At 44.0% G+C, this 14216-nt stretch overlaps 1 protein-coding gene across 1 annotated transcript in view; it reads left to right on the top strand.

Moving 5' to 3' along the window:
- EIF2B1 (eukaryotic translation initiation factor 2B subunit alpha) overlaps window positions 1–10218 on the top strand; it is a 58527-nt gene extending 48309 nt beyond the window's left edge. Inside the window, exons 5-9 of the mRNA XM_086942907.1 lie at window positions 630–742; window positions 7953–8021; window positions 8411–8486; window positions 9488–9613; window positions 9881–10218. Of these exons, the coding sequence (XP_086799033.1) occupies window positions 630–742; window positions 7953–8021; window positions 8411–8486; window positions 9488–9613; window positions 9881–10036 (540 nt within the window). The 3' untranslated portion in view covers window positions 10037–10218. The remainder of the gene's footprint in view (window positions 1–629; window positions 743–7952; window positions 8022–8410; window positions 8487–9487; window positions 9614–9880) is intronic.
- Window positions 10219–14216: the final 3998 nt, after the last annotated feature.

Consider the following 14216-nt stretch of genomic DNA (forward strand, 5'->3'; position numbering starts at 1 on the left):
TACTACCGTAAGGACCGATTACAGTCCAAACTATCCACTTTGTAGACTACATTATCCTTAACCCCTTCCATGCTCATGACGGATCGGTTCCGCCATGAGCGTCGGTTGAGCTGTGCTCATGACGGAATCGTTCCGTCATGAGCCGATAGGCTCATTAGAACCTTCAGCACAGTGCGAAAATTCACGCCGCGCTGAAGGGGTTAAAAAGTCAGAGTGGGGAAGCACTTGTTAGCTGTATTTACTGTTGTTCAAATATCTACAGTGATTCCCAGCGACTAAGCTTATCATACAATATCTGGAGCAACATCTTTCTACCACATTTGTAGTACCTATATATACTGTGTAAAATGAATACCTAATGCACTGTACATTGGTACTAGTAGACCAGCTGACTCAGGAATATCTATTAATATCATATAGAATAAATTTACTTTTTTTTACTTAAACAAATAATAAGTCGGTCGTATTACTTTCTGCACTACACAGACATGACCTGTGTTCCAGACATTCGTTGTTATATTGATGCTATCATAATCCATACTTATCTAATATATTTAACCCAGTATTTGTATTTGGACCTAATGCGCATTTCATGGTGCATTGTGTTTGGTTTCTTTGTTTCCTAATAGAGGATTTTAACACATTCCTACTCCAGAGTGGTACTGCGTGTGTTGGAAGAAGCTGCTGGTGCCAAGAAACGCTTCAGTGTCTATGTTACAGAATCCCAGCCAGACTGTGCCGGGCAAGTGCTTTCTTCCGTTTTTTTGTTCTCTTAATTCACAGCAATGGTGTAACAGCTTACTACTGTGCATAATACTGCATACGTGCATACAAAGAAAACAAGAAGCTGTTCATATACAACAACACATCCACACAGTACAAAATAAATGTGTTAGTAAGGTAGCAAGTAGTAACTTACATAACTGATACGTGTAGTGATTATATAGCATGATTCTAGCTACAAAGCAATAGAGAGCTGTTCCTTAGATGTTTACAATACAGAACTCGTCCATGGCAAGTGAGTGCGCATTAAGTTACAGGTGGCAGAAGGGCAGGAGAGAGTGGTTGAGGAGGAACCTTAGCCTTTCTTATTGTTATTTGATGAATAACACTTGGGTTGGTTCGCTCCTTGCTCAACTGGGCCAAGGCAGAGGGCATGGCCCTGCTGGGGCCCACAAGTTTTCCCTAGCCATCGACTGGGGGACCATTGAGCGCCTAGATACCCGTACGGTGATAGCTGCGCTATACAAGAACTCCACTCAACTCTCAAGTGGCCTATCAGTGCTGCCTATCATATTACTCATACGCCATCCGCTTGAAGTACATAATCTATGATTTGCCATTGTATACACTCCTGACATTTGGTGTTGTTGTTCTCATACTGTCCTGCATTGTTACAAGTTGTAAAAGGCAAGAAAAAGATTTAAACAAATAACACAGGGGGTTGGTGACCTAACAGCCATTTGTGTACTGCCTGACATTGGTCACAGTTGATACCCTCAGATGCATTCTCTTTCGCTGATATTATCCAACATCGTTGGGATGCTGCAAGAAAATGACTCCTTTAATTTCTCAGAAGTTACCCATCACGTTAAATAATTTCATTATTCAACTTGGGCATTTTCGAAATGTACCATGGCTTGAAAGTTTTACCTTTGCTTTGCACAATGTATATAAATCAACTCCGCTCCATCTTAGTATAGAATTAAAGTTAATCACTGCTTCTTGAGCATAAAAATAGCACAGACGTAATTCCATTGACTTATAACTGCCAAGAAAAAGTGATGAACTCCCCCACTTACCTGTAACTACTCTTGATGCATTATCTTACTATTTTATGTTTCTAGATCCTATCTTCTCTAACTTTTAGGATATAGAGGTTGAGACACCATGGCCTATTTTCTGGTCTGATCACTATCTAGTTCAGTTTTCGGTGCCTACTCACAGAAAGAGGGAACTACAACCTATTAAGGTCATTACTACGAGGAACTGGAAGAATTTCAACTCCAATTCTTTCGCACAAGCCTTGATGGAGAAAAAGCCCATCTTAGACATAGATGTTAATCTAGCCAACAATCAATTGGAAACCTGGATCACAGAGGCATTAGATAAGACAGCACCGTGGAGCACCAGGACTCAGAAAAGACAAAATACAACAGCACCCTGGTTTAGTGAAGAGCTAAGGATAGCCAAAAAAGAATGCAAACGGCGCGAGAGAGCCTGGAGGAAGGAATATAGTAGTGAGGCGAAAGGAAATTATAAAAAAGAATTAAAACAATATCACTCCTTAATTAAGAAAGTCAGATGTAAGTTTTACACTGAAAAAATAGAAGATGCCAGCAATTCCAAGAAAGAAATGTTTGCGATACTAAAATCGTTAAGAACACAGGAAAACAGGAATGATACTGATGCCTCGGAGGAGAGCTGTAACAAGGTGGCAGAATTTTTCGCAGATAAAGTGACAAAAATCTACGACACCTTCCTGATTGAAGTCAAAGGGGATAGCCAGACTAACTTTGCTGGGGCAACGCTGGATGAATTCAAGGTACAGGAACTTGAAGAAATTAACAACATAGCGAAAGGGATAAAATCACGATCCCCTTTGGACTCAGCCCAACCGAAAATTATAATGCAGGGAGCTTATGCAATCATGCCATATATTTCTGAGCTTATTTCCTACTCGTTTCAAAAGGGCATGGTCCCCACAAAATGGAAACAGGCCATTGTGAAACCACTCAAAAAGAAGCTATCACTGGAATACACAGTGCTGGAAAATTTACAGCCCATGTCGCTGCTGCCATTTGTGGCGAAAGTTGCAGAAAAAAGCAACTAATAAACAACTCCTAGACCACATAAATAAAAACGACCTACTGCATCCTTCCCAATCAGACATTAGAGTGGCCCACTCAACTGAGCCGGCTCTTCTCATAGCCACAGAAACATTGATGTAATATGCAGACGAGGGTCTAACAGCCGCACTGATTTTACTAGACCTCAGTGCGGCGTTGGACACTATCTCCCATAAGCGTCTCATTCAAAGATTAGAGGAGTGTGGCATAAGGCATAGGGCATTGAGTTGGTTGACATCATTTCTCTCCACACGAAGCTTCCAAGTTGCTCAACAAACTCCTCTATCTAAGAAGATTCATTTGGCTCAAGGGGTCCCACAGGGCTCAATCTTGAGCCCCACCTTGTTTAACATTTATGTGGGGCCATTGGCGGAGCGTGTGGAGAAGAATGGAGTGTCGATTGTTTCTTACGCTGACAACACACAACTAATTGTGATACTAGCACAAGACCAGGGCCAAGCAGCTTCCCGGTTCTCCAAATATTTAGAAGAGGTGGCAGAGTGGATGTCTAACCACTGCCTCAAGCTAAACGGGAGCAACATGGAGGTCATGGTAGTAGGCAGAGTGCCATCCAAATGGTCTCACGCATGGTGGCCTGAAACTCTAGGCCAACTGCCTCCCCCCAAATCAGAAGTCAAAAACCTAGGTATATGGCTTGATCCCGAGTTGACCTTTGAAACTTAGATTCGGAAGGTAGCAGGTAAATGATACGGGAATATGAAAATTCTGAAGAAGGTCCTAGACCTCCTACCTCTGAAATCCCAGAAAACTGTAGTACATGCAGTAATAACCTCCCAATTATATTACGGGAATGTACTTTACCTGGGTTCTACTAAAGCTGGAATTGCCAAACTGCAAAGAGTTTAGAATGCAGCGGCGCGGATGGTACTGGGCCTGCCAAGAAGATCGAATATGAGGAAAGCACTGAAAGCCTTACACTGGCTCCCAGTAGAAAGGAGAATCGCTTTTAAAGCAATGTGCCATTGCCACCGTATTCTAGCAAAGAAAAGCCCTGGATACTTGCAACAGCTAATAACCCACTACATCCCAGGACAGAACCTAAGGTCTATGGGTATGGCACAGGTCACTGTACCAAGAATATTCGGAGCTAGAATGGGAGCTTGCTTTTTTAGGTACCGTGCAGCCAAAATGTGGACTGCCTTACTACTAAATCTAAGAACAGAACCATGCGAAAGCAGTTTTCGTAGACAGCTAAAGACATGACTGTTCGGGCAAACCAGATAGACCTACAGGATAGCCCTACACAGCACAGCATCATAGGTAGATTACTGCTATCTCCCCCCAGAGTATATCTATTAGCGCGGGGACACACCGGTGGTGTAACCATGCGCTCTACAAATGAATAAAATAAAATAAATAAATATGATAAGCCCCCCAAGTAAGAGAGTCTTCAAACCACGGTGGTTTGAAATGAATTGAAGGTGAGGGGACAGTAGAGAGACAAAACATAGCTAAATAAAATTGCATTCTGAAATCTTCCTGGTTTTCAGTCTTTCAATTGTGTGATACACACATCTCAAAACAGTTTCAGTCCTTCTCTCCCCTTCAACGTTTCGCTCCATGTGAAAAGACAACTTTTGACATTGTGTTTATCTCTCAGTTCTGCATGGTATAGCACATGACCCACAATACCCCTTTCTCAGAGTTACTTCTGATCACCTACAAGTTTCTTATTCTATCGCTGAACAGAGTATGTGGGGCTCTATTGGAGAACAGGAGAAGGAAATTATTCTTGATCAGAAATCTTCCCATTTTTTTTACTGCAATCTTCGATGTCGTGTGTCTTTTTTCATTCCTGCTCCAACGCTCAGACAGGGGCTTGCTCCCGCTGGCATCCAGTATGCTTTTGGTACTACCCAGTGGATGCCTACATAAGTCAGCTCACGTCTCCATGAGTCTAACAACTGTTCCAAATTCCTCTTCAGGGAAACCATAGTGGCATTGGGTGGAGCTCCAAGGTCTCTCTACACAGGAGCCTTTTCGAACATGTCACACATTTTTAGAGCGCTTTCCCTGCAATACAATAGTTTTAATATCATAATATTGAAAGCAGGGATCTCCAACCTTTTCTGTAATAACAGCTACTTATGTTAGATGAAAATTATCCAGCGCCATTAATATTATTAGTGTAGTCATACTAGACAAGATTACATTAGTAGTCTCCTTCTGTAAGATTATCAGCAGTCGTCCTCTCACTGCATCAGGCAGGATTGTCACCAATAATGTTAAAAAGGCTTTATCAATTTGAAATGTCTTTACATAGGTAATACAGAACAGCCATAGCTGCAATGCTTGTGGCACCAAGGCCATAGCATTGGGAATAAGTCTTCCCAGTGCCACATTAATTATCACTCAAATATCAGCTTTACAATTATTTTGTATTTCACCAAACAATGAGTTCTGAAATTACCCACATTTCCATCTGGAATCCACTATTTTGTTATATATATTAATCTAGCCAAGCAAAAGCTTCTAGTTTAATAGGCTAGGCTGCATTCAGAGAGCTACCAGTAGTTCACAAGCTACTCGTTGGAGAAGGCAGATTTCAGGCTGCCAGTCTACTCAGCTCATCCTTGGTGGTTTGTTCTTTATCCTCCAGCCTCTGAATTGCAGCAGCAGATGATGTAGTCACTTGTGACACCCACTTTACAAAGTACTTCCGCTTCTCTCCAATTGTTTCATGGCTGACTCCACCTGGATTATGTTTGCTTGATGGTTATTTTTCATAGCATTAAATGGACATGACCGAGAGTTCCCCCAAAGCCCCATTATCCCACCCTGATATGATTTTTGCAAGATGGCTTTAGAGCTCCATTTGTCTGGGACTATCATACAATGAAGAAGATAGGTTTATTTTCCCACCATTACAGGAAGGCCTCCGTGCAGAGGCCTGTTCAGTATGTGATGGAAAGGCAGGACTTACTCACAATTTCCAAGTTGTCAAGGGGTTTCCAGGGACACTAATTAAAGTACTCCTCATATGGGGCCTAATACCCTGATGTCCTCAATGAAGGAAGTCTGCCAGTCTTCTCAAAACAGCAACAGGCTCTAACCATTCCTCAAGAGCCCCGCTCGCGATCTCTGATTACTAATCCCATGGCATGCCCCTCCACTCACCTGCACAGGTTTCCCATGTTGGGTACGTGTCGGGGATAAAATCTGTCTGGCAAAGCTTGGGCTTCCAGGGCCCCCCAATAGGGAAACATAGTCAGGCCCGCCACCACTGGCACACTTACCAGTGCAGCTTGCCTCTCAGGTGTAGCCAACTCCGTCTCCTCCGCTGTTCTGGCAGATATGTTGTATTCGCTGTCCAAGCTCCAAGGTGACTTACAGCAGGACAGGCATGCTGAAAGACTGGTACGTCAGCGAAGCCTGCAATAAACACACCATTGTGGTATCCAGAACCCAATTCCTAATATTTTTTTATCTGATTCTTACGCGTTGTGCTATAATTGCTATCACTACAGGTAATGGACGATTTTAGGCGGCCTTGGAAGGTACAACCACCAGAGCAGTGCCAAAAAGCATCTAGAAGCAACAAAAAAGAGTGGTCTTACTAAAAAGATGGGAGGCAGTTAATTGTGCCTATAAAAGCACAAATGATTGCATCAACTTCTCTGTAACACACACCCTTATTCAAAGGCTTGGATATCACTTTGTCTGTTTTTACCATGGAAATTAAATAGAGATGCGCAAACCTGTCTGTCTGTTTTACACTGGATTCATTTAAAAAGGCTCAAATGTTCTCTTTTGTAATCCCTGCGATTTTTCTTTGTGCAACAATAGTAGTTCTTTGGACTATTGTAATATCACTTGTCTGTGTCAGACAAAGATAACAATACAACATGCTGTGTGGACAGGATTCTGCTACCGCACAACGAGATTCTTCAAGGTGGCTCATGGAAAATGTTTTCTTGTATTCTTTAGAGGAAGATTAAGAAGATTCTTGCCACATTCTGTTTTTTTCCTCTGCTTTTTAAGGAAAATAATTCTAGTCTGTCAATTTGAAGTCTTTTGACCCTTACGTTTGGCAAGGAAGGCATGACTTAGCTGTTTGAAAAACCGTATGATTAACCCCTGTTGCAATATTCCACATCCAAATTCTGGCTCTGGAAATGCTTGTGGGGAAAACCATACTGTGGTAAGTTATCCGGCTGAGAGTATTGACCATAAGAAATGGGCACAGCTGCATGAAATTGGGTGCCTAGACACCTCCGGGTAGTAGTGTGTGATATAAATTACATGTTCATTTCAAGTCTTCCTCCGTTGGATAATCAAATTGGACTTAGCAAATATATGACCTAAAATAAAGCCAGATTGAACCAGATCTAATAAATAGACATTGGTTAAAAAGACGTGTGGACTGTAAAGACAAACTTTTTAAAGGGTCAGAATGTGGGGAATTTCTGCTGGTTATTTGTTGGGAGGGATGTCACCGTAAACTCATAACCAAGTACAAGAAAGCACAATTGTTTCTGCCCTTAAATACAACTATCCTACTCACCAGTACAATCGCAGACCTTACAATTCATGTATATAGAGCGATTCTGCCAAATTAATTGCTTTCTTTATAGGGTTATGTGTGTTTCTTGACCTCAGTAATGACGAACTTTATTTTGGAGAAAGTTCCAAATTGTTTCGTGGGTGACTCCATGTTTCATGGAATGGTGGCTGGTGTAACATGTAACAGATCCCATAACGAGCGATACTTCCCTTCCCTACATATCAAATATACTGATAGAGGGGGTATTAATGCTGGGATAAGGACCCGCGTCAGTACTGTGAAGCGTAGGAGCAGCAATTCCACCTTTCAAGATGTCCACCTCCACAGACGATTACAGCTGAGTACTAAAGTTAATTTGACCCTCCTGGGGGAACCTCAGAACAGAAAGGGTTCTGTGAAGTGTGCTGATTTCAAACTGACTTGGATACATACCGACTAGAAAAGAAGCAAACCCACCTGTGTGGAATAGCTCCCCCAAAGTTATAAAGTGTACATTCGTTTTACCCAGTAGCCATTGTATATGCTAAGGGTATGTGACTAGTTTTGTGTTCCTAAACCTTTTAAATGTATGCTTATAGGAAAAACATGGCAGAGGCCCTTCGAAAGCTGAACGTGCCAGTGACTGTCATTCTCGACGCTGCTGTTGGGTAAGATATTACTTCAGTTTATAGTAGCTAGTAGGCAAGATGCATTAAAGAGAACCTCATGTAAACATAAATTGTTTAATTTAAGGACCAGCCTGGTGGCTGAGCTGTAATTTTGTCCAGACCAGGTGTGAACCACATTCGAAACTCTTTTCAGTGGGTGATTGGGAGGAGAGATCAGTTACTTTCTTTTTTAATAATAATTTTTTAATATGAATTCAGTAGTACATATGAAACGTATATTGGAGTTCTGTTGTGGTAGTGCGGAGGGACATCATCCAGGATTTTGCCTTCTATGGTCTCTACTAGGCAGCTTTGTGATTTGAAAAACATAAGTACAGAGGTTTGTTTTGCTGACATTATTGCTCAGTCATTTTAATTCCGATTAACAGTTACATCATGGAGAAGGTGGACCTGGTAATTGTTGGTGCTGAAGGCGTGGTTGAAAATGGAGGAATTATCAACAAGGTAAACCTCAACATTGTAACGTAATCAAGAGTGGTTTTAATCCTGTGGTTACGATACCTAATGAAAATAACCTTATGCACGGGCAAAAAGACTGGACTTGCTGCTCATCTAAAATCTTGTTGCTTTAGCTCAGTTATTAGTTTTTAAATCTTTTATGTTTGCTTTCAAGAGGCAAGATGTTGCTTCACCATTATACTACCAGTTCTAAAGTCAGACTAATGTAGGAAAATAACTCAGAAACCTGCTATGTATGGGAGGGGTCTTTTACCCATTCTGTTATTTTCATTCAAGTTTTATTTGCACGTGCATGGTGATAGCACTGCTGAAAAAAGACACACGATCCTTTACACTTCTGTTCTTTTTAAGCAATCTGTACGCTTGCATGCTATATGTCCCCTCCTCAGTACTTTATTTTACAACATTTGAAGTTCCCCGAGAGGAGCAAATTACCTCAAATAAATTCTAGAAATCGCAGGAATGTCACAGATGTTGGCCTTTTGCATTACCAATGACTTCTTCCATCCTTCAGAGTGTGGCCACTGACATCTTGATTCCTTTCCAATGCTTAGTGGCTATTTCGTTTTCTCTAAGCTGTCAGCACAGTGTATTTCATTTTGTTTTATAGTGCCAAACTTGTCGCCATGCGAATGCTTTGCATTAAGTTGGAGGAGTGAAATCTAGAGGGATGAGGTTGCTGATGCTTATTTGATGCTTGCATAAATGCAATCGGATATGGCCTTAAGGCAACTTCATCACTTATAGAAAAAAACACTGCAAAGTTTCTTAAAAGTCTGTTCATCACCCAGTGTCAGAGAACTGCTTGTGCCTCCTATGACCGTACAAAAGTTTGTGCGTAAAAAATGTTTATGATTGAAATTATTTGGCAACTTAGACCATTGCTTAGTGTCACTTAATGAACATGGACGGAAAAAACAGAGTTGGAAAATGATTGTCTGTCTTCAAACAATGTAATTTCTTAAAAGTATTTTTTGTCCCCACAGATTGGAACAAATCAAATGGCAGTTTGTGCAAAAGCTCAAAATAAGCCATTTTATGTGGTGGCTGAAAGTTTTAAGTTTGTAAGACTTTTCCCATTGAATCAGCAAGATGTCCCTGATAAATTCAAGGTTAGTTAAAAAAACACACCACAATAAATTTAAAAAACATAAATATTCCAATCATGTAGTTAATTACCTGCTTTCTGCAAATGTTCTAGAATGTTGTCGGATCCCGAATGAATTGAAAGCCCCCTTTTGAAGTGACCTTGCAGAGTGATGATATGAGCAATTGCTGTAGTGTGTTTTCTGACTTGGAGGTTTGGGGGGCAAATTTAAAGTTGTACTGTGCAAAATGACTGCGTTGCCCTTACCCAGCTAATGTGTTTCTATCCACAGTACAAGGCAGACACACTGAAGACCATCCAGAACCTGGCAGAAGAGCACCCGTGGATAGACTACACCTCGCCCGCGCTCATCACTCTTCTGTTTACAGATCTGGGGGTACTGACCCCCTCTGCCGTCAGCGACGAGCTGATCAAACTCTATCTATAACAAGGAGCTTAAGCCTGTAAGAACTGTGCAAACAAAGACGTTTAGCAGGGAGCTTGTGTGTGGACTATTCTCCTGGTCACTGCGATAGGGTAAAAGGAGACCTATAGACAGAGTTTTTTTAATTGAATTGAAACTAAATAATGTAAATCCTTAAGCAGTGGATTAAAAACAGCTGTTTGGCAGTATCTTTCTTTTATTTAAAAAAATTCTGTATGGAAATGTGAAACTTTGAAATGATTTTTAAATATGCAGCCATTTGTCAAGAATGTTCCCTGGCACAGTCTTCATATATCAGGTAATGTTGGTTGTTTGTGTAATGTGTATGTTGGCCTACACCTTGGCGATCCTGTGAAAAATCTTCAAATTACTTTCTAGCAACACTAGAAAAACTGTCACTCTCGCCCTAGCCTCCAGCAAGTAAGATTATAGGAACACCATCTACACCGGGATCACCATTAGATTAGAAGACTACAAACCATCCGGAACTCTGCAGCCAGACTCATCCTCAACCTCCCATTACACCACACCTCAGGGAACTTTCCTGCCTCCCGATACACACACATGCTCAATGCGAACTCTTCACATGCACATTCAAGACACTTTGCAATTCAGGTCCCACGTACCTGAACAGTTCCATCTCCTTCCACCAACCACCCACACCTCCTCTCCTCCAAACTCCTGCTCGCACACATCCCATGCATACACAGAACCAGATCAGGAGGACCAGAGAGTGTAACGGCCTCCCTCTCCGCATCAGAAGAACCTGCTTCTTTCTTGAATTCTGCAAGAAGCTGAAGACTTGGCTATTCAATTGACCAACTTACCAGGGCTATGGACAGACGGACGGACAGACAGACCGTAACATAACAGGTTTGTTTTTAAGCAGTGGGGAGGGACTGCAAGATGTAAGAGTGAGCATAGTCTTGTCAGGTGATAGAAAATTGGCTCAAGCCTGAGGGATAGATTAGGAAGAGAACATTTGGAAGATGGCAATATTTTGGGCAACCTCCATGTAAGTTTTGCTCTATGCAAATATTAATTAACAGTGGTAAAAACTTCAACAACCCAGGATTTAATTAACAAAGAGGGAAAATCCCTTTGAAAAAGAGTTGACAAGTATTCAGGGCAGAAATGGAGTGTATGCAAAGCAGTGACTAGTGTATGTATTTAGTGAAAATTCCCCACCTCATGCCCCGGGATTCCAAGGGCCAGGCACACTCTGGTAGCTGGTAGCCTTTAGTCTTCATCTTGCCCGGTTTAGGTTCTTTGTCCAATTAGTGCTGCAGCCCTTAAGCCCTGAGGGGTTACAATTGCCACTCACGCCACAGCCAGGCCCTCAATCATTTTGACTCGGATTATCACAAAGCTTACTGACATTACTACTCATACTACCAACAGTATATTAACAATGTACTTTTGTACCTACTAATGTTGGAGTTTCTTTTACTAGGTTATCCAAATGCTGATAAATATCCTTTGTGAAGTCCTTGTGATAAATCCGGATTGTTGTGATAAACTGAGCTCCAGTCAGTTTTTTTGACATTGTAGTCCTTCATACACTCATGTTTCACAGAGGTGGGATTTGACAGGGTATGACATAGTATGTTTTGCAGCGTGAATCTTTCTGGAATCACTATGCTGTGCATATTCCGCGGTCTTGTGGTTGGGTCCAGATTCGTAGTCTTTTCTTTGTTTTTTGGGGTTTTTTTTGTAGCCCTGGTGGGCGTCGGCGTCACCCCTCCTCGGGTGCATTTCCGGTGACGTCGGCATGCTTCCTGCGGAAGCTCCCACTCCGGGGCACCATCTTCAGATTCTTTTTTCCGCGGTCGGGTCTGGATCGTTCCCGTTGGGCTCCAGACATTTTTGGAGAAAGTACAAGGAAAAGACTGAAATTGAAGAAGAAATTCACCAGAAGACTACGGAAGACTTCGCCGACCACTGACCAGCGAAGAAGAAGGAGAAATCATCGAGAACTTCGACGATCGTCGACGTCCACGCGGCCAGGGAGGCCCTGAACACTCGATGATGGATAACACGCCGTTCAAGTTCTGCCGTAACTGCCACCACAAGTACGCGCAGAAGGACCAACACCCGGTTTGCAACCTTTGCCTACCGGTAGACCACAGAAGCGAGGACTGCAACGCCTGCTCCACCTTCGCCCTAAGACCCTTCGTGTGAGAAAGAGCCAGAGGGTAGCACACGCGAACCTCCAAGGAAAAGCCCCAACGCCATCGCTGTACGAGCTGGGGATGTCCTCTGAGGAAGAGGACAACGCTGCCGCCGAAGACGACAGCTACACGGTCGTAGAGACCGATTACACGAAGACTTCTGATAAGGTAGGAGACTCGTCGTTCCCCCAAGAACACGAGAGACTCTGAGTCTCGAAAAAACGAGGGCAAGACCCCGAAAGCGCCGACGCAGAAACACCTGGCGTCCGCGACTACTCACAGACCCAGCGGATCCTCTGAGAAGGAGTCCCCAGCGCAGAGAGCTGTTGAACAGCAGAAGTCGTCGAAAATCGCCCCCGAAAGGGACCGATTGACGCCGAGGGAGAAAGACCCTAAGGCCCGACGCCGTCCAGGGACCCAAAACCCAGTTCGACGTCCAAGTCTCCGGCAACGAAAATCTCGCCGCCGAGCCAAGCGCCGAAGAGAGGGGCCGAACCACCTGGCGCGGACCACGCGGCCGAGATGGAGAAGAAAAGAAGGCGCCTAGAAGCCAAAATGGAAAACATCTTGCAGCGGAAGAAAGATTTTGACGCCAAGATGAGAGCCTTTACGATTCCCCACAAGACCAAGCCACCCCGTGCTGGAACTGGTCGAGGAGGAAGACGTAAACGTCGAGGAACATGACCCTGGCGTCGAAATGGTAGACGACCAGAAGGATGACGAGAACCCCTACGAGAGTTACAACTATGGGGAAGAAGAGGACAGCAGGATGGACGCCAAGTCGGCCACCTCTGACCCGCAGGAGGAGGATTACCTGGATGTCGACACCGAAAGCGGCGGTCAACACATATCCCTCGAGGCCATCGCCGCCGGACGACATCGGGGCCTACAACTCGGTAATAAGGTCTGCGGCAGCAGCTTTTAAACTCAAGCTCGACGAAGAGAAGCAGTAAGCGGACTTTCTTCTCGAGACATTACTCCCCACGCAAACAAGGAGCCAGTATCTGCCTATGCTCGAAAGCGTTTTGGCGCAGGGGATGGAAGCGTTCAGGGAGCCCGCAACATGCAAGGCAGTCACTCCCAGAACGGAGAAGAAGTACAAGCATTCCTCAAAGGACCCAGCCTACATTCAGGGCACGGTCTCGGCTGACTCCATCATCACAGCCACAGCAAGGAAGAGGGCTAATGTGCCCACTACTTCTGGACCACCTCCTGATAAGGAGAGCAAAAGGATGGACCTAGTGGGCAGAAGGATCGAACGGAATGCCGCGACCCAATGGCGCATGGCTAATTCCAATGCCCTCATAAACAGGCACATGTACCAGATCATGGAGGAGCTGGGACGGCTGGTGAAAGACCTGCCCCAGGAGGCCAGGCAGAAGGCTGAGAAACTGGTGGAAGACGGGAAGAATGCGGCAAATTGTTGCCTCAAGACGGCCCTGGATGGAGCAGACCCCTCCAGCTGGCTCATGATGATGGGTGTCACTGAAAGAAGACACGCCTGGCTCAGAATCTTGGGCTTCAAACCAGAGGTGCAACACAGCATCTTGAACACACCGTTCAACGGCGAGACGCTGTTCGGAACAACAGTTGATGACAAACTCAGTCAACTGAAGAAGGACAATGAAACTGCAAGATCCATGGGAGCATTGCAGTCCAGAGGCAACAAAAGGGGCACCCAGTCACGGAGGCCCGGCGGAAGGGGTGGAAACCAGCCAGGTACATCACACCAGGCTTTCCAACAAACGCACCAGGCGGACTCGCAGACGCAACCGAGTCAGCAGAAGCAGTCCTGGCAGTACCAGTCAAGAGGCCAGTCCTTTCGAGGGAGAGGAAATGGACGAGGACAGCATAAAAGAGGGGGCCAGCAGCCCGCCTCTAAAGGACTTCAAAGAGATCTGTGTGCCCGCCCACAGAAAAGATCCCAGGGGGCAGCACGTACAAAGGGGTCAAGACGAACTGGATACCTACCACCACATAACACCAGTGGGTGGAAGATTAAGATTCTACCT

This window comes from Lissotriton vulgaris, chromosome 11 (genome assembly GCF_964263255.1).
Source record: "Lissotriton vulgaris chromosome 11, aLisVul1.2, whole genome shotgun sequence".
NCBI lineage: Eukaryota > Metazoa > Chordata > Amphibia > Caudata > Salamandridae > Lissotriton > Lissotriton vulgaris.